General features: G+C 40.2%; 1 protein-coding gene across 1 annotated transcript; it reads left to right on the top strand.

The window, feature by feature from the left end:
* Positions 1 to 5,768: 5,768 nt before the first annotated feature.
* Positions 5,769 to 20,235, top strand: LOC308370179 (serine protease 33-like; the record flags this gene model as incomplete). The annotated part of the gene is made up of 7 exons (XM_080844775.1): positions 5,769 to 5,965; positions 6,648 to 6,916; positions 7,993 to 8,138; positions 8,340 to 8,556; positions 10,716 to 10,773; positions 17,480 to 17,761; positions 20,160 to 20,235. The coding sequence occupies 7 exons, from the start codon at positions 5,769 to 5,771 to the stop codon at positions 20,233 to 20,235; spliced, it is 1,245 nt and encodes a 414-aa protein (XP_080700901.1).
* Positions 20,236 to 27,809: the final 7,574 nt, after the last annotated feature.

A 27,809-nucleotide genomic window follows, 5' to 3' on the forward strand; every position in this document is an offset into this window, starting at 1 on the left:
GGCATGGGAGTAAAATACTCCGCTCTGCTGCTGGTATACAGACAGCCGGAAAGGTTAACAAACGGATTGAAATAGCTACACATTACACACGCGTCGCTATGCCTTAATAAAACCCACGTTACTCACATACTGGTTAACACTGTTAGAGCGGGTGTATAAACTGTACCTGAAACTGTTGCCACTTGCCACTACATTCGTTTTAATATTTTGCACTCTATCTAACCACTTATGGCATTTAAGAGAGCTTCGCCTTCTTCTATCTCAACTGATCTAATTTCAGTTGGCTAGAGCGTGTGACGTCACAATGGCTCAACCTTCCACCATGTTAGTCAATGAGAGAAAAAGGGGATGAAAAAGAGGGATAAAAAAGGAGTGGCAAGGGGTACCGCCACGAAAAGTCATAGCAGCTTGCACCGGATCGGGCCGGACGTTTTGGTGTTTGAATGGCGTCTCTAGCTCAATCGGGCGAGGAGTAGTTAGCTGCAAGAAAAACGTACGGAATAAATAAATAAAGAAAACTTGACGATAACAATACTGTGCTTCCCTTCGGGCAAGCACACTAATAAAGAAAACTTGACGATAACAATACTGTGCTTCCCTTCGGGCAAGCACACTAATAAAGAAAACTTGACGATAACAATACTGTGCTTCCCTTCGGGCAAGCACACTAATAAAGAAAACTTGACGATAACAATACTGTGCTTCCCTTCGGGCAAGCACACTAATGAGGGAGAAAATATCATACTGTGTTTTTTTATATATTTATTTATTATTATTTTTTTATTTTTTTGTTTGTTTGAGCTCTAACTCCTCAAAATGTCATACCTATACAAGTAGTTAGATCTCGTTGCATTAATTTGTCCTGTTATTGACGTGCCTAATGCCAACCTGATATTCATATATGTTTGAGAATGAATGTTTAGAATGTATGTGTTTTTTTTAAGGGATTATTCAAATGGCTTTTTGAGCAATTTTGACAGCCCTAATAAACACACACATGTGTATGCAGTTTTACTATGATATAAAAATACTGTTTTCTGATTGGCTAATGGGGTGTACAATAAGTTCGTATAGATGCACACCTTGGATGTAGTCCCAGTAGAAAAGTTAAATCGCCGTTCCATATCAATGCTCTTGAATGGTTACCATTGACAACCAACGTAACGTTTATTTTTTGACAGCTATGATAATTCGAACCAAGATGGCGGCGTGTTGAGAGAAGTTAGTGGGAAATGTTTTATGTGAATTAAGCTATCTACACAACTTTTTATATGTCTAAATTGACTCGGTTAGTTGTTTATGTGCTACACGAATGTTGCAGAGTATTGTAAGTCTTAACTGAAAGTCTCGAATATTATTTGAAGGCAGCTGCTAACGCTAAGACCAAAAATCCATTGAAACACATAGTAGCTAGCTAGCCTCACTTGCTCTCACACGCGAGTTAGTGGCGATATCCAAATCAATATAAACAAGTTGAAAGTGTCCCATTGTAGTTTTTGTTATTTTAACGGCAGTCACTGGGCATCGGTGCGAGTCCAGCCTGAAAAACTATTGGACCCCAAGTGTAGTTGAGAGGAAGCGATGGAGTGACATTTTAACGGCCAGTGGTCCAGCTCACACGGCTAACTCACCTGCTCCTCAACGCCTTGCTGTCGATTGTGAGCCTTCGACCAAAATTACCAAACTTGACCTCCCTGTTGCTCTGTCCAACTTCACCATCAACGGAAATGTGGAGTTCAACTTTAAATAGTAAAACCTTATGAACAACACCTGTGTCTGTGTGTCCGTTTACAGAGGAGAGCTCATGAGTGTCACTTTGCAGCAATGCCCGGGGAAACTAAAGGTCATATGATAAGACCAGTTCCACGCACTACTTTCTCACTACTTTCTCTAACGGGAGCACTAGGCTTCAAATCAAGAATTCATCAGGTTATTACGCATATTAAGTTTCCTAAAGATAAAGGAAATTCGAAATAATAATAATAATAATAAAAACATTTTTGGATGTTGTAAATGATAAGCAGCGTCCATTAACTTTGTAGAACTGCACAGCTCGTCTGCCGTTATCCCTTACATAATATGGTTTAAGCCAAACCGCATATAGCGCATGTCGTGTTTCCACATTTGAGTCGTATTTATCAAACAAGAACCTCAGCGCGTAATCAGAGCCTAACCGCGCCCATTAGGGTTAAAAAGGCGTCGCTGAAATACGGAAGAAAGGGCCTGCGTGTTCCTGAATGATGAGTTAGAATTAGAATTATAGCTTTTGGTTTACGAGGTTACAGTAAACTTAGCTTTTGGGAGTGCTCCATGAATTATTTGATATTTTAATAAATGAACCAATTTTTATTCATGAATGTATAAATAAGTTGAGTCAACAGATGCTCTCAAAAACGTAATGCTATGCAGCAATTTGCAAGGGTTTGAACCAAGATAATAGCATGAGTTATATAGAGCATTGTCCTGATATTTTCTTTACATTACTTCAGATCAGGAATGCTGTCGAGTTTGCTGACAAACTCATGCAATGTATTTTTAATTGTGAAATAAAGCCATTGTGTGGAATCCCTGGTCTGATTGTATATCACCCAACACCTGTACAACTGAGGGTCGTTACACTTGTGACCACCAGTCCACACTACGTTGTCAGGGGTAACAGAGGATTTCAGATACATGGCACTGGGGGTAGCTTGCGCTTGAGAGGCTATAACATCAAAATAAACATGGAAGGTGAAATGAAATATGCTGCTCTGTCTCTACAATTTACTTAGTTCAGTTAATGAACTTCAGGTACAAGTTCTTTTCCTAAATAGATATGCCTTACTTCTACGCAGAAGGCGAGCACTGTACTCGGTGTGCTTAAACATTTGGTGGAAAAGGCAAAGAATATGGTTTAAAGTAAACCATACATTGAGTGGCTATTCAGGGTAAAGCCTGGCAGAACATAACAGAACACATGTCCATCCCTGACCAAAGATGGAGAGTTCACCTGGTCCCCGGGCGCTACAAGCTGCCCACTACTCCTGGGGGGTCCTTGAAGAAGGACAGTCCATGATAGGAAAATGCAGAAAATAAATTCACCGCTACCTCAGGCCTGCCTGCGTGTGTGTGTGTGTGTGTGTGTGTCCTGTGTCGCCTCCATAAATGCACGTGTGTGTTCCAGGGTGTCTTGTGTGCCATTAAAAACCTACCAAAGGTCTTAATTATTATACATCTAGCTGGAATTTTTTGATATGCCTATATTAAATGATATATAAAATATAAAGATTTAAACAAATAACATTTCGAATTTATTATTTTTATTAACTGTGTCAAATTTCTCGCACACACGTTTTCAATAAGCTGCTGATATTTCATGCTAAAACACCTCTTGCCTTGTTTCTAATACATAATTAGGCGCACTTGATGCATCTCCTCCCATCTCTTTGCGACGACAACCCACTTTCTCTTAAACCATCCCAGCAGCAGGCAATCTGCATTTTTACTCAAATGCAAGGCCTTTGTAAATACGGTTCCATGTCTTTACCTGCAATTTGCGCAGATATTACGCCTAACGTTGGCACAGTTTTGTGGGAATCATATACATATGTTACACACACACACACACACACACACACACACACACACACACACACACACACACACACACACACACACTATATACACGCATACGTACACACAGGCACCTATGCTAGAGAACCTCTACCTCACCCTATATATATAAATATATATATATATATATATATATATATATATATATATATATATATATATATATTATGGCATGCCGTTCAGGAAATTAACATTTGAATATACTGTATATATACAAAAGTCTGAATATATATACAAAGCTCTGAATATATATACAAAAGTCTGAATATATATACAAAACTCTGAATATATATACAAAAGTCTGAATATATATACAAAAGTCTGAATATATATATACAAAAGTCTGAATATATATACAAAAGTCTGAATATATATACAAAAGTCTGAATATATATACAAAACGAAGTCTGAATATATATATACAAAACTCTGAACTCTGAAGTGCTCAATCCGTCTTTGTCCGCCATATTGGATTGAGCGCTTCCTATTAAATCAATGGTACCAAAATGTTTGTAATTACGTATTTTCTGCTTCATGAAATACTGTTTTTCTGTTATATTGTTCAATTTTGACATTGATTTCTCACTAGAAATGCAATAATAACACGTTTATGTTACACCGTTTGACTTCACGAAGGATATTTTTAGAGGCAAGTCTTCCATTGACTTGACTGGGGTCTCATCAAAACCTTTTTAATTCCTTGTTTTCTGCTTCATGAAATACTGTTTTTCTGTTATAAGGCTATGTTAAACATTGATTTCTCGCTAAAAATGCAATAATAACACGTTCATGTTTTATCGTTTGACTTAACGAAGGACATTTTTACGTTTAAATGGGATAGCCTACACATCGTATCCTCTCGTCACATGATCAAATAGAAACTTGACATTGGACAAAAAATGATTACCAAGAAATCCTCATTGCATATACCAATGAAAATAAGACATTATTCATTGAATTGAATATTTTTTTTTGTAACAGTTTCCATAGTTTATGTAGGATAAGCATATAATTGTGTTATAGATTGCTACTGACTATTTCCCTTCTACAAAATAATACTCACCATGACCTAGATAGGTTGGCCATTCCAAGGGTATAAATAACGTAAGGTACTACAGGACAATATAACCAGTCAAAGGTCACGGGTGTGTTTCCAGAAATGTGTCTACCCTTACTTACTCGTAGAAATATCATTTTGAGAAGCACCCGACGAGGCAAAATCCCGGACGATTTGGGAATCCCTGCCGGACGCATTTTTTAGGTCTCAAAAAGAGGACATGTCCGAAAAAGAGCACGTCTGGTCACCCTACCATATAACAGAAAAACAGTATTTCATGAAGCAGAAAACAAGGAATTACGAAGGTTTTGACAAGACCCCAGTCAAGTCAATGGGGAACCTGCCTCTAAAAATATCCTTTGTGAAGTCAAACGGTGTAAAATAAACGTGTTATTATTGCATTTCTAGTGAGAAATCAATGTCAAAATTGAACAATACAACAGAAAAACAGAGTTTCATGAAGCAGAAAATACGTAATTACAAACATTTTGGTACCATTGATTTAATAGGAAGCGCTCAATCCAATATGGCGGACAAAGACGGATTGAGCGCTTCAGAGTTCAGAGTTTTGTATATATATTCAGACTTCGTTTTGTATATATATTCAGACTTTGTTTTGTATATATATATTCAGACTTTGTTTTGTATATATATTCAGACTTCGTTTTGTATATATATTCAGACTTTTGTATATATATTCAGAGTTTTGTATATATATTCAGACTTTTGTATATATATTCAGACTCTTGTATATATATATTCAGAGTTTTGTATATATATTCAGACTTTTGTATATATATTCAGAGTTTTGTATATATATTCAGACTTTTGTATATATATATATCCAGACTTTTGTATATATATATTCAGAGTTTTGTATATATATTCAGACTTTTGTATATATATTCAGAGTTTTGTATATATATTCAGACTTTTGTATATATATTCAGAGTTTTGTATATATATATTCAAATGTTAATTTCCTGAACGGCATGCCATAATATATATATATATATATATATATATATATATATATATATATATATATATATATATATATATATATATATGTACAGACACACACTTACATTCACAGTGTATGGTAGCCCTTAACGCTAGCCTCTCTCTTCCAGTGTGTGGCAGACCTCCACTCAACACCAGGATAGTTGGGGGCCAGGATGCACCAGCAGGTAGTTGGCCATGGCAGGCCAGTATCCACTTTTTTGGCTCCCACATCTGTGGAGGATCCCTCATCAATAAGGACTGGGTGCTCTCAGCTGCTCACTGTTTCCCAAGGTAACTAGTGCTGTCACTCAAACAGAAGAACATCTACAGATTTTTTTTTTTTTTTAAATCAAGTCATAAAATTACTTGTTTTGTCTTGGGACTGTAGCTGATGTTGTGGTGTATTTGGGTCATGTCAGACAGTGCGTAACTGTAGCTGATGTTGTGGTGTATTTGGGTCTTGTCATGTCAGTGTGTGACTGTAGCTGGTGTTGAGGTGTATTTGGGTCTTGTCCTGTTGTCATGTCAGTGTGTAGCTGTAGCTGATATTGTGGTGTATTTGGGTCTTGTCCGGTTGTCATGTCAGTGTGTAGCTGTAGCTGATGTTGTGGTGTATTTGGGTCTTGTCCGGTTGTCATGTCAGTGTGTAGCTGTAGCTGATGTTGTGGTGTATTTGGGTCTTGTCCGGTTGTCATGTCAGTGTGTAGCTGTAGCTGATGTTGTGGTGTATCTGGGTTCTCTTAACCCCCTTGTTCAGCACGGTTCGTGGACGATTTGCGGACCTCCCCCCACTGTTTTTAGCAACGTGTTCGAATTCCCCTTAGCTGCTAGCGGCCAAGACAAATATTTGTTTTCTGAAACATACCTTAATAATAAAAGCCATATATGTACTCTACAAAACTGTGCTGTTATTTTTCGCCACAGTGTATTTCATTCCTTGTTATTCATTAATGATCTGTCTTCTTCTTGACAGTGTGGGTGCAGGTGATCTTGAGGTGTATTTAGGTCGGCAGAACCAGGAGGGCAGCAACCCAAATGAAGTGAGAGCGACCGTGAGTAGGATTGTCATCCACGTCGATTACATCAGTTCCACCAGCGGCAACGACATTGCTCTGCTTCAGCTCAGTGCCTCAGTCACCTTCACTAACTTCATCAGGCCTGTGTGTCTGGCTGCCAGTGAGAGTGTGTTCGTCAATCGCACCAACAGCTGGGTCACTGGCTGGGGAGACATTCGTGATGGAGGTAAACTAAAATTGGTAATAAGGTAGTAGGCCATGGAGCATTTAGAAAAGCGTACATAGGCTGCTGTTAAGTATTTGAATTAAGCATTGATATCAATTAAATTGTACATTCACTGATATTTAGTATTTGATTTAAGTATTCATATTAAGAAAAGTGCACATACACAAGTGTCAATAATAATCTGGCTGGGGAATATTTAGTATTTGATTTAAGTACTGATATTAATAAAAGTGTTGATATTAATAAAAGTGTCAATAATAATCTGGATGGGGAAATGCTGGGAGTTGTACTCGGGTGAACGTAAGTCAAATATAAAATAAATATCACGGTCTTAGAAGCTTATTTGTCCCTTTTTCCAGTCTTGAGTGTGTTATAGTTACTGTAGATAACGTTCCCTTTCCCAGTCTTGAGTGTGTTGTAGTTAGGTAACGTTCCCTTTCCCAGTCTTGAGTGTGTTGTAGTTAGATAACGTTCCCTTTCCCAGTCTTGAGTGTGTTATAGTAAGGTAACGTTCCCTTTCCCAGTCTTGAGTGTGTTGTAGTTAGATAACGTTCCCTTTCCCAGTCTTGAGTGTGTTATAGTAAGGTAACATTCCCTTTCCCAGTCTTGAGTGTGTTGTAGTTAGATAACGTTTCCTTTCCCAGTCTTGAGTGTGTTGTAGTTAGATAACGTTCCCTTTCCCAGTCTTGAGTGTGTTGTAGTTAGGTAACGTTCCCTTTCCCAGTCTTGAGTGTGTTATAGTTAGGTAACGTTCCCTTTCCCAGTGTTGAGTGTGTTATAGTTAGGTAATGTTTCCTTTCCCAGTGTTGAGTGTGTTATAGTTAGGTAACGTTCCCTTTCCCAGTCTTGAGTGTGTTGTAGTTAGGTAACGTTCCCTTTCCCAGTGTTGAGTGTGTTGTAGTTAGGTAACGTTCCCTTTCCCAGTGTTGAGTGTGTTGTAGTTAGGTAACGTTCCCTTTCCCAGTGTTGAGTGTGTTATAGTTAGGTAACGTTCCCTTTCCCAGTCTTGAGTGTTTTGTAGTTAGGTAATATTTCCTTTCCCAGTCTTGAGTGTGTTGTCTCTATGTCACTCCCAGTATCCCTTCCATCCCCTGGGACTCTACAGGAAGTTGAGGTGCTTGTGATTGTGAACACACAGTGTAACTCTTTGTATGGAGTCGGCTCAATCACAGACAACATGATCTGTGCTGGTGTACTCACTGGAGGGAAAGATGCATGTCAGGTAAGGAAGATGCTCATCTTTTCATCATAGGACTGAGAGTTTGATAAACAGAGAAATTAATGAATGTAAAAACAAAATGTATTTCATAAGAACTTTAAGAACAAAACTTTCTGTTGTGTCCCCTGATGAAGATCATCAAACCTTCTCTGCCATGCTTAAGGAAATTATTTTGTATTTTCATGATGACACTTCTGTTTTCAGGGAGACTCAGGAGGTCCACTGGTGAGCAAACAGGACTCTGTGTGGGTCCAGTCCGGTATCGTTAGTTTTGGAAGAGGCTGTGCTCAACCCAATTTCCCTGGTGTTTACACAAGGGTGTCCCGTTATCAGAGCTGGATCAACTCCTTCATCAACAGTAACCAACCAGGCTTTATCCAGTTCACTGTGACTCCTCCTCCAGCTACCATTGTACCTCAAAGTAAGATAAACAACTCAGTAATTATTTCATTAATGATAAACATGCTGAGGCTATGAAACAATGACAAAAATATAATGCGAACCCCTAGGAACTTTGCTAACTTAACTCTAGGTTTTACTCCTAGCTAGTCAACCCCAGTCACCACTACAGCTAGGCTAACCCCATACACCAGGGGTTTTCAGGCACCTCATTCCTTTTGCAGCAAGCTCTGGAAATTCTGTCTGGCAACTTATCCACTTAAGACATAAAAATCACGCAACATCTGTTGAATGTACTCAATAGGCTTAGCATTCAAGTAATGTTGTATGCGTCCCCATATGCTGCAATAGAGCTGAAACACACCAAGCGCATTTCTAAAAACTTGACGGTAGCAAAACCATTTTTTTCTATGGTGCGCCTTTCAAGCATTTTTAGGTGCACTTAAAAGTTGAAATATTTTCAACTGTTCAGCGCAAGGCGCGGAGGCGCACCGCTCATCAATGGCACACTCGGCCAGGCAGGTTGCGCACGCAGCATAGGCGCAGGGCAAAACAGCCTGGTGTGTCTGCAGCTGTTTTGCCCGTCTCACTTTGCCAAGACGTTCTTGAAGCGTCTACGTTTTTAGACACGCAATTTAGTTTTGACAGCTTCATGGCTTCATTTGACAGTAATGTTGAACACACAAAACACAGTGGTACCTCCTCTCCTGCTCTGTCTGTTGTTACTGTAAATCCGTATTTGATGTAGTCCTCATTGTATTTTCTTTTTCTTTTCCGACTTTGTTTCCCTGTATCCTGTGATAGTGTAGCTTTGTTGGAAGCCTGTCCTTGTCCCTATATCGTGGCAGTCTGTCCCTCTGTCACTCTCCTCACTAAAAACCAATCCATTGGTGCTTCTGACCAGCTAACCCGACTTTAGAACTAAATGTTAGCTAAGGACAGTGGATAACTTTAGTCGTTCACCAAAAGTATTACTTTTTCGACTAAACTTCAAAAGTACATGTATGCTATGCTTTACTGCAGATGCGTTTCAACTTGCGCGCAAGATTGTACATTACGAATAATGTGCGTTTGGCATGACTTCAGGGACAAATGCATTTACATTAGCAAAGCACAGGCTACAATAGACTGGATAGGTGCAGCGTACCTACATTCTGTCAGCGTGAATTTCCTTTAGACACTTTTTTCTTATTTGAGATATGTTTCACGATATTCAAGAGTAATCTGTAAATGTGTTGAAATATCAAAGCGAATACAGTACTGTGCAAAAGTTTTAGGCACGTGTGAAAAAATGCTGTAAACTAAGAATGCTTTCAAAAATGGAAGTGTTAAAAGTTTATTTTCATCAATTCTTCATAAATTAACAAAATGCAGTGAAGGAACAGAAGAAAATTCAAAATTAAATCAATATTTGGTGTGACCACCCTTTGCCTTCAAAATAGCATCAATTCTTCCAGATACACTTGCGCACAGTTTTTTTTTTTTTGTGATCAATTTTTTATTGACACCATTTATGCAGTCAAGACATTCATGCAGTTACAACATGCAAGACAAAAGTATATCAGAACATTATTTCCATTTATCATCTGGTGTACATAAACTGAATCCCCCTCCCCCCCTCCCCCCACCCCCCACAGCCCACAGGATAAACAACATACAACATACAATCCCCCCCACCCCCACCCCCCTGCGGTCTCATGAAAAAAAGAAAAAATAATATTTTAATAGAAAACAAACAAACAAAAGTAAGTAAATAAATAAAATAAAACACCTTGTCTAGTCACTGTCTACTGGGGAATTATCTAGTTCCTGTGCTGTTGAGGTCAGCATGTAAGAGATTCGGGCTGCCGCAGATCTCCACAGTTCGACAGTTCTGAGTTTTGCTTTGTTAACCCTTGCTGTGGATAGCTCGAGCATCACTATATCCAGAAAGTATGATAACCACTTCCGCATAACGAGAGAGTGAGGAGGGAGCCATCTCTGGGCTATCATTTTCTTAGTTGCTGTTGAGCCAGCTAACCATATCTTCCTCTGTTTTTCAGTCAGGTTCAACCCAGATTCATCATTTAGTAATAAGACGACCGGTTCAAGAGGGATTGGACATCCTATTATATCAGCTATTATTGATGTTGTTTTATGCCAAAAAGCGTGTACCTCTTCGCACTCCCACACCATGTGTAGGAAAGTCCCAGTTTGTTCAGGTTGACAGAATGTACAATGAGGATTGGAAACGGCTTTTGTAATATATCTTCTCTGAGGGGTCCAATATGTCCTGTGGCATATATTAAAGTGAATGGACTGATGGTTTGGGTTTTTGGAGCAGTGGAAAATATTATCCCAAACTACGTCCCAATTGATAGCGTCTCCCTGAATGTTTAGATCTTTTTCCCATTTCTTTACTAATGGGAGTTCACCTGTGGATGCTTGCATTAGCTCTGTGTAGATCACGGAAACTAGACCTCTCATGGGGTTATCAGAAACCCACTTAATGACTGGATGTGCCTCAAGATCTTTCCCCCATGGCGCTCCACAGCCTTTCAGTGCTGATCTTAAGCAAAGATAAAAGTAAAAAGATGTTTTAGGGACATCAAAACTGGTTCGGAGTTCCTCAAAGCTCAGCAAACCTTTTCCATCAAACAACAGGTCCAGCGTATAAATACCTCTCTCACTCCACTCCTTTAAAACAAAGGGCTTATTACCGGACATTAAGTGCATGTTGTGCCATAGAGGGGTATTCCTGTGCCACTTATTGGTATAGCACAAGTGTCCTTCCGCCCGCCTAAAGTTGGCTATTGTATTTGTAATTATAGGGCCATAGGTCAGCATACACTTTTTTAGACCAATACCTGCAAAAGCAAAGTCTTGTAATCTTGGAATTCCAATAAGTTGTTGCTCTATTTCTCTCCATGGGACTGTGCATAAGGGGTCCATCCATACTCTGAGGGCACGTAACTGAAAGGCCATGTGATACACTTTAAAGTTGGGGAGAGCAAGGCCTCCATTGCCTGTGGTGCGTTGTAGTGTAGTGAATTTGAGTCTAGGTTGTTTGCTGTTCCAAATATACTGCCTAATTAGGGAATCAAGATTCTTCCAGAAATTTGCTGGTGGAGGTAGGGGGATCATTGCACTTAAAAAGTTCACACGGGGCAAAATGTTCATTTTAACAACAGCAATCCTGGACCGTAGTGACCCTGGGAGAGCTGTCCATCTAGCTAAATCACTTCGGACATTGCTTAAAATAGTTTCATAGTTGTCTTGGACAACTCGCTGTAATGATGTGTGAATGATGATACCCAGATATGTAATTTTGCTTTGGATTGGTATCATACTAGTCATGGGTAAAGACACTGGCCTGTTGTTTAATAGCAACATATTAGACTTGTTCCAGTTAATTTTATAACCCGAGATTGAGCCAAATTCACTAAACAGCTTGAGAATCTTTGGAATAGAGTCCTCAAGGTCAGATATATACAACAAAATGTCATCTGCAAATAAAGATATTGAGCTGTTACTAGCTTTGAATTGGACATTACAGATTGTATTTTGCCTTATGGCTTGAGCTAGTGGTTCCAAAGATATAGCAAACAGCATGGGTGAAAGTGGACATCCTTGTCGGGAGCCACGCTCCACAGGAAATGGCTGTGAATGCAATCCATTGGTTGAGACTATGGCTGTGGGATTGGCATATAAAACCTGCACCATCTCAATGAATTTGCGCCCAAGACCAAGTGTCTCCATTACTTGCCACAGGTAGTTCCACTCCAGGCGATCAAACGCCTTTTCAGCATCGACTGATAAAACTGCTGCTGGTGTTGGGAGGTTTCTGGCTTCATGTATTACATGCAGTAACCTACGTACATTATCTGCAGCGTTGCGCTTTGGTATGAAACCCGTTTGGTCGGGGTGGACTAATTTGTCAATAAAGCGCTCCAAGCGAAGTGCCAATATTTTAGAGAAAAGCTTAACATCAGTCCCAAGAAGGCTAATAGGTCTATAATTGGAACAATCAGTATGATCTTTGCCTTTTTTGGGTATAAGAGATATTAGTGCGGTGTTTGTCTGTCGAAGAAAAGTGCCCTTTTCTACAGCTGAGGTTATGGCTTGTAACATTGTAGGTCCAAGTATATCAAAGTATTGTACTAAAAGCTCTGGTGGAATCCCATCTAATCCGGATGTCCTCCCTTTATTCATTCCATTTAATGCTAACTTAAGTTCCTCTAGTGATATTGGTTCACCCAGTTCATCTGCCTCCTCTGAGTCAAGAAAAGGTAGATCCAGTTTCTTAAGAAAGTCCTGGCACTGTAATGTGTCAGGATTAGCTGAGGACTTGTACAGCTTTGAATAAAAATCTTGAAAAGTACCATTGATATCTTTAGGGCCTGATGAAATACCAGACTCTGTACGGATGCTGTTAATTGTACCCCTGGACTCACTCTGCTTTAATTTGAGAGCAAGCAATTTGCTCGGTTTACAACCATTGAAATAATAATTCTGCCTCACTCTGTGCATTATAAATTCAGCTCTCCTTCTTAGTAGATCGTTCAATTCCGCTCGACTTTTCACTAAAAGACCATATGTAGAGTTAGAGAAACCGCTTGTAAGAGATTGCTCTAAGGTTTGACACTCTCCCTCCAATTCCGCAATCCTTGCGCCTCTTTTTTTCTTCAGGTTAGCTGCAAAGGAGGATGTAAAATCCCTGATAAATCCCTTTGTCGCCTGCCACACAAATGCTGAATCAGAGACCGAGCCTGTGTTGACTAATATAAATTCAGTGAGTTTGGTTCTAAATTCTAAATCAAACTCTGTGTTCTGGAGAAGGGAGGTGTTAAATTGCCATCTTCTAGACTTTTCTCCCCAGGCAGCACATTGAAATGTGGTTATTAGTGGTTTGTGATCAGACATAATAGCTGGCTCCATTGTTATTGATGGGAACATTGTCCTGAGCCCAGTAGAACATAACATATAGTCAATGCGGGAGTGGGAGAGGTGACGTGTGGAAAAGAAAGTGTAATCTTTGCTAGTTGGATTGTGCATTCTCCAGATATCTGTAAGATGAAGAGATTCCACTACTGCTCTGAACCTGTCTACTGCCTGTTGTTGGGCCTTTGTGTGGTTTACCCCTGATCTATCCTGCTTCAGATCTAGCACTGCGTTCATATCTCCCCCTACAATTAAAGAGTATTCACTAAGTGAAAGTAATTCATTAGTTAACCGTGGAAAAAAGTTTTCATCAAATACAGCTGGCGCATACACAGAAACAAAAGCTATTTTCCTATTCCTTATAGTGGTGCATACGTAGCATATCCTTCCAGTTTGGTCTTTACTACATTTAACTATAGTGAGAGCGCAACTCCGCGATAGCAAAACGATGGAGCCCTTAGTTTTAGTGTCATCACTGGATGCCGCCGCAACTCGGTAGTATTTATTTTGTAAACGATTCACATCTCTTTTGCGTAGGTGAGATTCTTGTACAAGTGCAACGTCTACTTTCTTTCTTCTCAAGTAATCCAGGAATTTAGTCCGTTTGACCGGCCCGTTTAGACCCCTGATATTCACTGAAATGATTGAAAGTTCAGCCATTCTCAAACTGTGTTTGCATGCTGCAACATTCCCCGCCAGTTATCTCTAATACAGTCGGTATATAAACGAAAGGTGTCATAATAAAACTACTTGCGCACAGTTTTTGAAGGAACTCGGCTGGTAAATTGTTCCAAACATCTTGGAGAACTAACCACAGATCTTCTGTGGATGTAGGCTTCCTAAAAATGTTCTGTCTCTTCATGTAAACCCAGACAGACTCGATGATGTAGAGATCAGGGCTCTGTGGGGGTCATACCATCACTTGCAGGACTTTCTGTTCTTCTTTAAGCTGAAGATAGTTGTTAATGACATTGGCTGTATGTTTGGGGTTATGTTCCTGCTGCAGAATACATTTGGTGCCAATCATACGCCTCCCTGATGGTATTGCATGATGGATTAGCATCTGCCTGTATTTCTCAGCATTTAAGACACCATTCATCCTGACCAAATCTCCAACTCCACTTGCAGAAATGCAGCCCCAAACTTGAAAGGAACCTCCTCTACCATGCTTCACTGTTGCCTGCAGACTCTCATTATTGTACCTCTCTCCAGCCCTTCGGCGAACAAACTGCCTTCTTCTACAGCCAAATATTTCTAATTTTGACTCATCAGTCCAGAGCACCTTCTGCCATGTTTCTGCACCCCAGTTTCTATGTTTTCGTGCTTAGTTCAGTCACTTGGCCTTGTTCCTTGTCGGGGTAGAGCTTTTTGGCTGCAACTCTTCCATGAAGACCAGTTCTGGCCAGACTTCCCCGGACAGTAAATGTCTGTACCTGGGTACCACTGGTTTCTGTCAGTTCTGAGCTGATGCCACTGCTTGAAATCTTCCGATCTCGAAGGTAAATAAGCTTGATGTGTTTTTCATCAGCTGCATTAAGTTTCCTTGGCTGACCACTGCGTCTACGATCCTCAACGTCTTCTTCAAAAGAGCTTGAACTGCACATTTTGAAACCCCTGTCTGCTTTGAAATCTTTGTCTGGGAGAGACCCTGATGATGCAGTATAACTACGCTGTGTCTTGTTGCTGTGCTCAGTCTTACCATGTAAATGGATAAAAAATAAACATTTATTGTTTACATTTTTCAAAGCATTCTTAGTTCATAGCATTTTTTCACACCTGCCTAAAACTTTTGCACAGTACTGTATATAAAAATGAAAAAGATCAATGGTGAACTGATCAACATAGGCTCATGTCGCGGACCCCCTGCAATGCCCCCGCGGACCACCAGGGGGCCGTGGACCCCCTGTTGAAAACCCCTGCCATACACCATTACAGCAAGGCTAACCCTAATACGACGACGATGCCATTGCCCTAGCAACACACACCACCCTCTCCCACCTGGAAAAGAGCAACACATATGTGAGGATGCTGTTTGTGGATTACAGCTCAGCATTCAACACTATTGTGCCTGCCAAGCTCGTCCCGAAACTCAGGGGCCTGGGTCTTAAAACACCCCTGTGCAACTGGATCCTGGACTTCCTGACGAGCAGGTGGTGAGAATGGGCAACCACACCTCCTCCTCACTGACCCTGAGTACCGGGGCCCCCCAGGGCTGTGTACTCAGTCCCCTCCTGTACTCCCTGTTCACGCAGGACTGTGTGGCAACACACAGTTCTAACATCATTCTGAAGTTTGCAGACGACACTACCATCCTGGGTCTCATCTCTAACAACGATGAGACCGCCTATAGAGATGAGGTAAGGGGCTTGGCAGAATGGTGCCAAGAGAACAACCTGTCTCTCAACTTCTGCAAAACCAAGGAGATGATCCTGGATTTCAGGAAGCTGCAGAGGGGGGGTCAGGACCCCATACACATCGAGGGAGCTGAAGTGGAGAGAGTCTCCAACTTCAAATTCCTCGGTGTGTACATCAAGGATGACCTAACCTGGTCCATGCAGGCAGGCTCAGCAGTCAAAACTGCACAGAAGCTATACTTCTTGAGGAGACTCAAGAAGTTTGGCATGTCTTCTAAAACACTAACAAACTTTTACAGATGCACCATTGAGAGCATCCTCTCAGGCTGCATCACTGCCTGGTATGGTAGCTGCTGTATGGTAGCTGCTCCGCTGCCGACCGCAAGGCCCTGCAGAGGGTGGTGAAGACAGCGGAGCGTATCACCGGCAGCCATCTTCCCTACGTGCAAGGCATCTATAACACTAGATGCCTGAGGAGAGCACAAAAGATTTTAAAGGACAACAGCCACCCAGGCTATGGACTATTTTCATTGCTGCCATCTGGTAGACGCTACCGGAGCATCCGAACACGGACTACTAGACTCACAGCTTTTTCCCCCTGGCTGTAAGGCTTCTGAATCAGCAACACTGACCCACTGAACAGTCGCCACCTCCACCTACTCCCTGCTCCCCCACTCATACAATTCACTTCCTAGATATATTTGCACAATTTTAAAAACTTTTTAACTTATTCTTAATATGCCTCAATTCAAACTTTAAACGGCTGCTAGCCCTTCTACTCTTAATTGTTGAATGTTAATGTTTTATGTTATATGTTATATTGTTATAATGTCATAGTGTTACAGAGCTATATGTTGTTCTTTAAATTGTTGTATGTTAATGTTACATTTTATACGTTTTATTGTCATAGTGTTATAGAGTTTTATGTTATTTTTTGGTATATGTTATATGTATGACGTCTACTGCGTAGATGAATGATGCTTGCTAAGTCGTAAGAATTTTGCTGTGCTGAAGCAATTTGGTACATGCAATAATAAACACACTTTGAATTTGACTTTGACTAATACCCAGCAGCTAGGCTAACCCCAGTCACCACTACAGCTAGGCTAACCCCATACACCATAACAGCAAGGCTAACCCTAATACCCAGCAGCTAGGCTAACCCCATTCACCACTATAGCTAGGCTAACCCCAGTCATCACTACAGCTAGGCTTAACTCAGTACCCATTACATCTAGGCCAACTTCAGTACCCACCTGCACGGGTGCGTGGGCAAGAATATTCAGGTAGGTAGGCCTGTGAGACATAATGTGTGCACAAACCAAAGCAAAAAATGTATTCAGCAACAATTTTCGGGCTCACTCACAGCACAATGTTGAGTGAAGCAATTTCAAACAGGGTTTATATACTTTAGATATATCTAACTCTGAAGCCTTAAATGTTTGAAATGTTAGCGAGAATAGCCATGCTCAACTAAAAGTCCTTTCGTGTCATCCCAACTGCGCTGTCTGTAATGCGAGGATACAGGCACAGGGTCTGACAAGCGTAGTTCAACCCTTCTTTGACCTCACTCACACATAGACAAAAGGTTCCTTTATTTTACGCATATAGCTCTTACACATATGCAGACTAAGTGGCTTCAGCACCTAATTACTTCCTCTGTGCCAACAGGAACTACTCCATCTGTTACATCCAGAACGACTTCCTCTGTGCCATCAGGAATGACTTCCTCTGTGACAACTTCCTCTGTGCCATCAGGAGTGACTTCCTCTGTGACAACTTCCTCTGTGCCATCAGGGGTGACTTCCTCTGTGACAACTTCCTCTGTGCCATCAGGAGTGACTTCCTCTGTGCCAACTTCCTCTTTGCCATCAGGGGTGACTTCCTCTGTGACAACTTCCTCTGTGCCATCAGGAGTGACTTCCTCTGTGACAACTTCCTCTGTGCCATCAGGTATGACTTCCTCTGTGCCATCAGGAATTACTTCCTATATGCCAACTTCCTCTGTGCCTGGTTATTATTTCGTTAAATTTGACAGACCTACATTAAATCTGGATGGAAAAAGAAAGATAGATACACGGTATGAAAGTACATTTCACTCTTCAAGCTGTTTTCCGCAAGTATATATTCGTTTATATTAGGTTTATCAAACATGGCTCAAGCACTTTCAGCAAGCATATATTCATATAGGTTTATCAACCATGACTCAAGCCTGATATGCTTTAGGATCGTTGTTTTGGCTGGCAGGTCCATTTCTCTGCGGCTCATTCAACACTACGCTGTTCTGTTGTGAGTGAGACAGTCACATACAGGATGTTGTTCCTATCAAATGCTATGAGACACATTCAGTATGTTGTTCCTATCTGATGCTATGAGACACATACAGTGAGTTGTTCCTATCTTATGCTATGAGACACATACAGGATGTTGTTCCTATCTAATGCTATGAGACACATTCAGTATGTTGTTCCCAGTGGCGATTTTAGCCTGAAATTTCTGGTGGGGCAAATTTATATGACGTCATATTATGTCACAAAAATAGAGGTAGCTGATTATTATAACAGTAGGCCTACGTGAGACCAGTCAGGTATACTATGGGCTGCATTTTGAGTGCCAGCAGGGAGCAGACATCCTATTTCAAATACATTTCACATGCTTTACCGCTTAGCACGACACAAAGATGTTGCCTATAATAATAATAATAATAATAATAATATTACATTATATTTTAAACGCACTCTTCGTTCCAAAGAATCTCAGAGAGCCAACATGGTACGCACTATAATATAGCATTAAAGTTAAAAGATTAGACAGACACATTGCTTCAATAACTTGCATAATTTATTAAACAAAACTTTGTAAAAACAGAAAGACGATCTCCTTCAGCTCCAAAAACAAAAACAAAAGGTTTTGACTCACCAATGCAGATCACTTAAAAAGGAAGTTGGCTCGTCGGTTCTTTGCTTGAGCAAACCTCTCGATTTCTTTGTCGTTAAAATCCAGCAGTCCATTAATGAAGGTGTTTTCAATAGAAAGCATGGACTGTGTTGTCCCAAAAGTTTTATTTCCAATTTTTCTTCCACCGGCAATGTGCTGAATTGCACCCTCAGCAAATAATGTACGTTATTCATTCTTATTCATTCATTAAAAAACTCTTTCAAAATTGTGTAAAATCTACCGATAGCGAACTCTCCTGTAACTCTCCTGTAACTCCTGATCTCACTCTCACTGTATGTTTTTTTGCTTAGTCTCGGGGTAGAGTTCTCGCGGGTTTCGCATAATCCCAGTCTATATTACGTAGAATACGTAGATTACGCAGTTTACGTCTAGGGGCAAATTTGAAATTGCCCCTAGTCTCAATGTTAACTTTGGCCTGTGTGGTTCGCGCTCATTGGTGTTTCTATGGTAACGTAGGGGCAGCGTGGGTCTTTGCCCTCCCGGAAACAGGAAACGGAAATATAGACATAACGTTCATTCATGTCTATGGCACACAGGCAGTAGAACACACAAATCAAATTACTCCAAAGCAAGCCTATAATGCTTGTGAGTCAAGTTTATTCACACAAATATGTACGCTAATTTGCATATAAAAATATATACTATATAGTTTGCCACGAAGTAGGAATGGATTGAGCCTTCTGCTTAACAGCCATCTCGTGGGTCTGGTGGGGCACTGCCTATCTAATGCTATGAGACACATTCAGTATGTTGTTCCTATCTGATGCTATGAGACACATTCAGTATGTTGTTCCTATCTGATGCTATGAGACACATTCAGTGTGTTGTTCCTATCTGATGCTATGAGACACATTCAGTATGTTGTTTATATCTAATGCTATGAGACACATTCAGTATGTTGTTCCTATCTAATGCTATGAGACACATTCAGTATGTTGTTCCTATCTGATGCTATGAGACACATTCAGTATGTTGTTCCTATCTAATGCTATGAGACACATTCAGTATGTTGTTCCTATCTGATGCTATGAGACACATTCAGTATGTTGTTCCTATCTGATGCTATGAGACACATTCAGTATGTTGTTCCTATCTGATGCTATGAGACACATTCAGTATGTTGTTCCTATCTAATGCTATGAGACACATTCAGTATGTTGTTCCTATCTGATGCTATAAGACACATTCAGTATGTTGTTCCTATCTGATGCTATGAGACACATTCAGTATGTTGTTCCTATCTAATGCTATGAGGCACATAGTGTATGTTGTTCCTATCTAATGCTATGAGACACATTCAAAATGTTGTTTATATCTTATGCTATGCTCTACTGCAGTGAGGGAAGCAGACACAGATGTTTCTCTGAGTTTGTTTCAACTCTGATGTTTGCAGTTGTCATCGCATCTTTGTCACCCTCAGCTCGCAGTCTCAGTTTTCGGGCGACCTTACCAACCGATATTCAATTTAAGGATGAGCTCAAAGACAATACCAGCGAAGAGTTCAGAAATCTGGAAAGAAATATTACTAGAGTGGTACGTTTTATTCAAGTTGTATTTGTACATGTTAACCAATGATAGTTAGCATTTACATTAATACAATTACATTGATGTTAGTTGTATTTGTACATGTTAACCAAAGACACATTACATACATAAAAGGTACAGAGAGCTAGTGCATTACTACCTCTATGATTCAGGTTGTAAATGTTAACAAAAGGACCAAATTACTATTTACATTCACAAAAGGTTTCATCATTTCAAAGGTATTATAGTTATTACTGCCTCTTTGTTTCAGGTGGATGAAATTTCCAAACCCATATATGAAGCAGTCTATAGAGGAGCAGTCTATAGAGGAACAAATGTTCTGGGTTTCAGGTACACTAGATATGGCTTTAACATGACCTTTCCCTATGGTAATGTGGGTAGGTTTTATAAGGACGTGGATACAGTAGTTTTATTAGGACGTAGATACAGTGGTTTTATTAGGACGTAGATACAGTGGTTTTATTAGGACGTAGATACAGTGGTTTTATTAGGACGTAGATACAGTGGTTTAATTAGGACATAGATACAGTGGTTTTCAAAAGTATTCAACCTCCCTGAAAGTCATCACCATTTTCATGTCATGTTAGATACACATATTTTTCCCAATTAGTATTTTTACTGTAAACATTTCTGCTGTAGTATATTTGCTTTAACAATGTATTTTATTGGTTTGGCAACATTATAAATAAATGAATTAAAAAACTAAATATAGTATTAGCATTAGTATTCAACCACCCTTACTTTAGAGTTCCAGATTAAGGCAGAAGAAAATAAATAAAGATTTACCATTTATGTGACCATAACTAATCATAAATAGGTACCATCTGAACCCTAACATTTATGCTGTAGTATATTTCCTTTGACAATATATTTAATTGGTTTGCCAACATTAAAAATAAACAATTAAATATATTATAAGCATCAGTATTCAACCGCCCTTGCTGTTGAGTTCCAGATTAAGAGACCCAGATCAAATTAGTCATAAATCATAAAGATATACCATTTATGTGACCATAACTAATCACAATTAGTTACCATCTATGGTTAAAGTAGAGATTTCTTTCTGGTTATAAAATGACTGCCTAAGGGTCATCAGCCAGGTGGTGAAATAACAGAGGAAATGAAAGCCAGACAGAGAGAGTAGATTCAAATGCTTAAATGAAAAGATAATATATTTTATTGATGACCCTTAGACAGGGATTTACATCCGAAGGAAATCTCTACTTTAACCACTCATAGATGGTACCTAATTATGATTAGTTATGGTCACATAAATGGTAAATCTTTACGATTCATGACTAATTTGTCTTCTGCCTGGAACTCAAAGGCAAGGGTGATTGAATACTTATGCTAATAATATATTTATTTTTAATGTTGGCAAATCAGCCAGGTTGTGAATGTGTAAGGAAATGAAAGCCAGACTAAGGGCCTGATTTACTAACAGGATTGCGCCCATTTCTGGAGTAAAATAGCAGTCGTAAACATAAAACGGTATTTACTAAGGGGGCGCATTTGAGTAGAGTCGCATATTAACGCTTTGAGGGTGTGTACCTGCAAACAGGTAGTATGGTTCGGAAACGTGGGTGGTAACGTAGGCGTGAAGCGCTATTTAATGGGAGGAGTGCGCCTAATGATGAACTGCGTTAGCCTGACGATGTCATACTCATGATTCTAGTCAGAATATGAGTCTGATACCGGACCTTTGGGCTGTGATTATGGGGCGTGTTTCAACGAACCAGGAAAGAAAATGCCTATTCGCTGAATTGGATACCTAGAACCAATCAGAGCAATGTAGTAGCCTATTACCATCTGATAGATTAAACTTTTACCTGATCCCTAGGAAGGAAGGCAAAAACATATTTTCAATGACAAATGCCTTAATCGCGTTTCTCTGTTCCTCTTTCAAAATGAATGCGCTGTCAATGTCTGTTGAGATATGCCTGCTCACGTTAATTAATTAGCATTAAGGCTACAAGCTACAGTTTATTTCGATGGGTTTTTTGTGTACACGTTAGCAATGATATAACAATAATGGTCTAGAGAACTTTAGTTAAGACAAACAATACTCTGTAACATTCGTGTTGCACATGCACAACTAAACGAGTCAATGTAGACATTAAAAAGTCGTGTAGATAGCTTAATTCACATAAAATATTCCCCACTAAGCACCCGAGACGCGGCCATCTTGGTCGGAGTTCGAATCTACCGGTTAATTCAACTCAAGCGTTGGTATCTGTCCATCAACGTATAAAGCCCGCCCTGCCAATTTGATTGGTCCGGTTTGATCCTACCGATGAAACTCTGTCCCAATTAACCCAGAGCCAGACCAAATCTCCCTGACAAAAATGTTTGTGGGCGGGGTTTGGGCTGGTATCCAGGCTAGAACTGCGTGGTATTTACTAAACTGCCCGGCGAGCGCACATCTCTGATTTGCAGGCTAATTCTCCGCCTCATAAAAGCACGTCTTAACCAGGAAGCGCATTTCCACTGAGTCTGAAAACGTTGATATGGCAGCAGCAAGGCAAAGACATAGACAGAGACAGCGAACAGAAATATTTTTTCAACTCGTATAATTCATATATTCATATATATGAAATTAAACTTTCCGAACGTAATTGGAGAAATTGATCGCACCCACATGCAAACAGTTCCACCTTCAATCCACGAACACGTTTACCGAAACAGAAAGCACACATATTCAATGAATGTCCAGGTCATATGTGATGCCAACATGACCATTACTTACGTGGTAGTGGTCTGTCCATGAAAGTTTTATCTTCCGGAATAGTGCCATCTATCCATGATTGAGCAACGGTGATTTTGAAGAGGCCTGGCTATTTGGTAAATGTATTTGTTTCAGTGGGGATATATTGTAGTGAACCCATGTCCCTTGTAGAACGTATTAATCTCGCCATGTACACATCTATATTGTTATAATAGACAGTTTATGCATTAATGCCACCAATAGCATATTATTTATAATCGTGTTCTTTTAAATATCTCGCTGTAGGTGATGGCGGGCAAAACAACAATATAACCCATTGAATCAGGTTCAGTGATTGAGCGAACGTGAACCAATATATCTATCTCGCTATCTATTCGCTGAACGTTAGTTTTTTCTTCCTCGAATCTCCATGGTGGCAGTAACTTGCTGGCAAGTTCTCCAGTCTTTTAACGGTGCGTTAAATAATGATTGCCCAGCGCGTATCTGGCTTGATAAATATCACGGAAAATGCGGGGAATCACCGAGCGTTAATGTGCGCCTGGCAAAGGTGCAGATTAAGATGCGTTCGCAAATCAATCTTAGTAAATCAGGCTCTTTAAAGGGCGGAGTAAGCACAGTTTGCCCAGCGCAGATCTGGCTTGATAAATACCACGGAAAATGCGCAAAAACACTGTGCGTTAATATGCTAACGCAGATTAAGCAGCGCTCGCATATTAGTAAATCAGGCCCTAAGAGAGGTAATTCAAATGTGAGGAAAGACAGGCTTTTTGATATCCATTTGAGCACAACTGGATCCATGAGAAGAAAGTGGAGTTGTATCACATCAATGAGATGCTTTGCAGAAACAGATGTACCCTGAACTTACATATCTCTTATGTAAAGCAGTTTTTGTTGTTACAACAAGTTTCTGTTGCTCGTAACTTTTTTTCTTTTAGGAAAATCTATTTGCAGAAAAGGAATTTAGTATTCATAAGTATGTTTTTATCAATGTATAATCACCTGTAGTTACGGATAGCTGTGTCTTCGTTAGCCTAGACCTTCATATCTACACAGAGTCTGCCATGCCAGTAGCCCAGAATGGACAAACCAAAACACTACAGACCTGCAAAACGTTCATTCACTTACCGCCGCCCCCTCCCCACGTGCACATATTCCACGATTCTACAGACGCAATATTATTTAAAAAAATATATATTTCCTTCCAAGGGGCAACTTCAGTCAAGGAAGGCTAACTTGCAGTTGCCCGAGCAACCTTAGCCCCCTCCTGTGCACGTCCTTGATGTAATGCCATGGGGCAAGCATCAATGTCAAAATAAACCGCTTGTTTCCGCCTCTGACAGGCTCATAACGTTATTATAAGTGTCAAGTGACACCATGGAATTGATTGCACAATTTTGCATAGAAAATATCTAAAGTTTTTCCTTTAAGGCTGTTATTGCAGCAAAGGGGATCTAGACTTTGCATTAATGTCTAGTTGTTGAATACTTATGTAAGCAAAATATTTTAGTTTGTCTTTATTTTTAATGAATCAAGGTTGACTAATTTGACATGTAGTCTTATATAGATGTTGTCATGTTTCACCACCGCTGCAGCAAAAGGGCTCAAAGAAACGACACGGACGTGGAGCTACAGCAGGACTTTAGCTTCAACTCCTCGTCCTCCTCCAACTCCTCCTCTCCAGCCTTCCCCCAGGAGGGCGTCATCTTGGACACGGTGAAGAGAGCAACAGCCAACTCAAGCTTAGGCTTCAGAGTGGATATAGATTCAATCAAGATCACAGGTGACCTAAACCCACACACACACACACACACACACACACACACACACACACACACATACACACACACACACACACAAACACACACACACACACATATATATACACACCAAACCCTGTGATCATGTAATATCAGCTCTCTGACACCCACATACACACATAACAGCTCTCTCACATCCACACACACATACAATCAAGCTCTCTCTCACAAACACAACGCACAAACACACAAAACCCTGTGAAACTGTAATAACGGCTCTCACACACACACCAACACACACACACATACACACAACAGCTCTCTGTCACTCACACACACACACACACACACACACACACACACACACACACACACACTCTCACACACATATATACACAAAAAATGGTTCGTTGATCAATCACCATGAATAATATACTATATGTAGTAGACAGATTATGATGGAAATATATCTAAGCATATTTTGTCAAATGTCTGGCCAGGGATCTTCAGCATTTGTCCACAAGCATCTTTTTTGGTCTTGATTCCAAACAGTGATGCAAAGACTTCATTCTGAGGGCTCTGTCATATTCCTCGACCTAATTATTTACTTTTGGCACAGAAACTAAGAATAAAGAGGGAGATTAAATGCATTTAGTGCCTGATTTACTAACAGGATTGCGCCCATTTCTGGCGTAAAATAGCGGTCTTAAACATAAAACGGGTGTGTACCTGCAAACAGGTGGGATGGCACTAAAACGTGGGTGGTAACCAGGGCGTGAAGCGCTATTTAATGGGAGGAGTGCGCCTAATGATGTATTGCGTGGTATTTACTAAAACTGCCTGTCGAGCGCACGTCTCTGATTTGCGGGCTAATTCTCCGCCTCATAAAAGCACGTCTTAACCAGGAAGCGCATTTCCATTGAGTCTGAAAACGTTGATATGACAGCAGTTATAAGAGCAAGGCGAAGAAAGACAGCGCACAGAAATATTTTTTTCAACTCGTATAACACATTTTCAGTTAAGCGAACCATAAATCATTAGAAGGTACAGGTTAACCAGCCACGCAATACTTCAATTACTGAACCAGATCAGAGACGACATCGGACCCTTAAACTCCGGACAACATTGCAAATATTGGCATCGGATCATTTCAAAACAGTTAGCATCAGCAGTTGGTATATCTCAGCCTTCACTCAGCCAAATATTCACCCAGGTGCTCGACGCATTGCTACGGCGCACTGGTCAATATACATTTCCCTACTACGATAGCTGAAATTAAACTTTCCGAACGTAATTGGAGAAATTGATCGCACCCACATGCAAACAGTCCCACCTTCAATCCACGAACACGTTTACCGAAACAGAAAGCACACATATTCAATGAATGTCCAGGTCATATGTGATGCCAACATGACCATTACTTACGTGGTAGTGGTCTGTCCATGAAAGTTTTATCTTCCGGAATAGTGCCATCTATCCATGATTGATGGCCTGGCTACTTGGTGAATGTATTTGTTTCAGTGGGGATATATTGTAGTGAACCCATGTCACTTGTAGAACGTATTAATCTTGCCATGTACACATCTATATTGTTATAATAGACAGTTTATGCATTAATGCCACCAATAGCATATTATTTATAATCGTGTTCTTTCAAACATATCGCTGTAGGTGATAGAGGGCAAAACAACAGCGAGTATCTGGCTTGATAAATATCACGGAAAATGCGGGGAAACACCGTGCGTTAATGTGCGCCTGGCAAAGGCGCAGATTAAGCTGCGGTCGCAAATCAATGTTAGTAAATCAGGCCCTTTAAAGGGCGTAGTAAGCGCAGATTGCCCAGCCCGGATCTGGTTTGATAAATAGCAAAAACACTGTGCGTTAATGTGCGACCGCAGATTAAGCAGCGGTCGCAATCTTAGTAAATCAGGCCATTAATGTTTTAAAAATATAACAGCGAAAAAATGCAATTCTCTGTCTGATGGAATATGTTCAGTGAGGTAGTCACGCCTGTTACAATTATCAGAAATTGCCAAGACATCTTTCATAGTGTTAATAAGCTGCCATGGTATCAAACATTGTCGTCATGCAATTGTTATATCCCTTGTCCCATTCATGACTTCAAGTCTATAACCTTGAGTCACCATAACTAAAATACGCTAAACTTGTTTTCTGACATAACTCAGGTCCCTTTACATCAAGCATTCCAACAACAAATGCTCCGCCAACAACAACAACTACTGCTGCAACCACCACCACTACTACAACAACAACAACAACAACACCTCCAGGTACGTCCACATTAGTAGTACATCAACATGTGAAGTTTATTTCATCTGGTGTCACTCTAATGTAGATTATTAGATCATATGAAATACGTTTTACCTTTTTGCCAAAGTCTGTTGCAATTTTTGGCCAGATTGCTCTAAATTTGGTTTTAACAGGTTTAACAATTAGATTATCACAAAATGTGAATCTAGATAAAAGCATCTAGTGTGTGGCAGACCTCCACTCAACACCAGGATAGTCCGGGGCCAGAATGGAAGTTTCTGCATCAAAGTTTCATAACTGACATGTCACATAAATAAAGGCACTTTTGTTTTCAGGGAGACTTAAGAGGTCCGCTGGTGAGCAAACAGGACTCTGTGTGGGTCCAGTGTGGTATCATTAGTTTTGGACAAGGCTGTGCTCAACCCAAATTCCCTATTGTCTACAATAGGGTGTCCCGTTATCAGAGCTGGATCAACTCCTTCATCAACAGTGACCTACCAGGCTTTATGCTGTTCACTGGGGCTCATGTTGTACCTCAAAGTAATGGGAAGATCTTGGTCATTCCTTCATTAACGACCTTATTGACCTTCGCCTATTTTAACCCTAAATTGTACTCCTCCAGTCACCACTACAGCTAGGCTAACACCAGTGACCACTACAGCTAGGCTAACCTCATTATGCAGTAGAGCTAGGCCGACATCAGTCACCACTACAGCTAGGCTAACCCCAGTCACCACTACACCAA

Source organism: Sprattus sprattus, assembly GCF_963457725.1.
Source record: "Sprattus sprattus genome assembly, chromosome: 1".
NCBI lineage: Eukaryota > Metazoa > Chordata > Actinopteri > Clupeiformes > Clupeidae > Sprattus > Sprattus sprattus.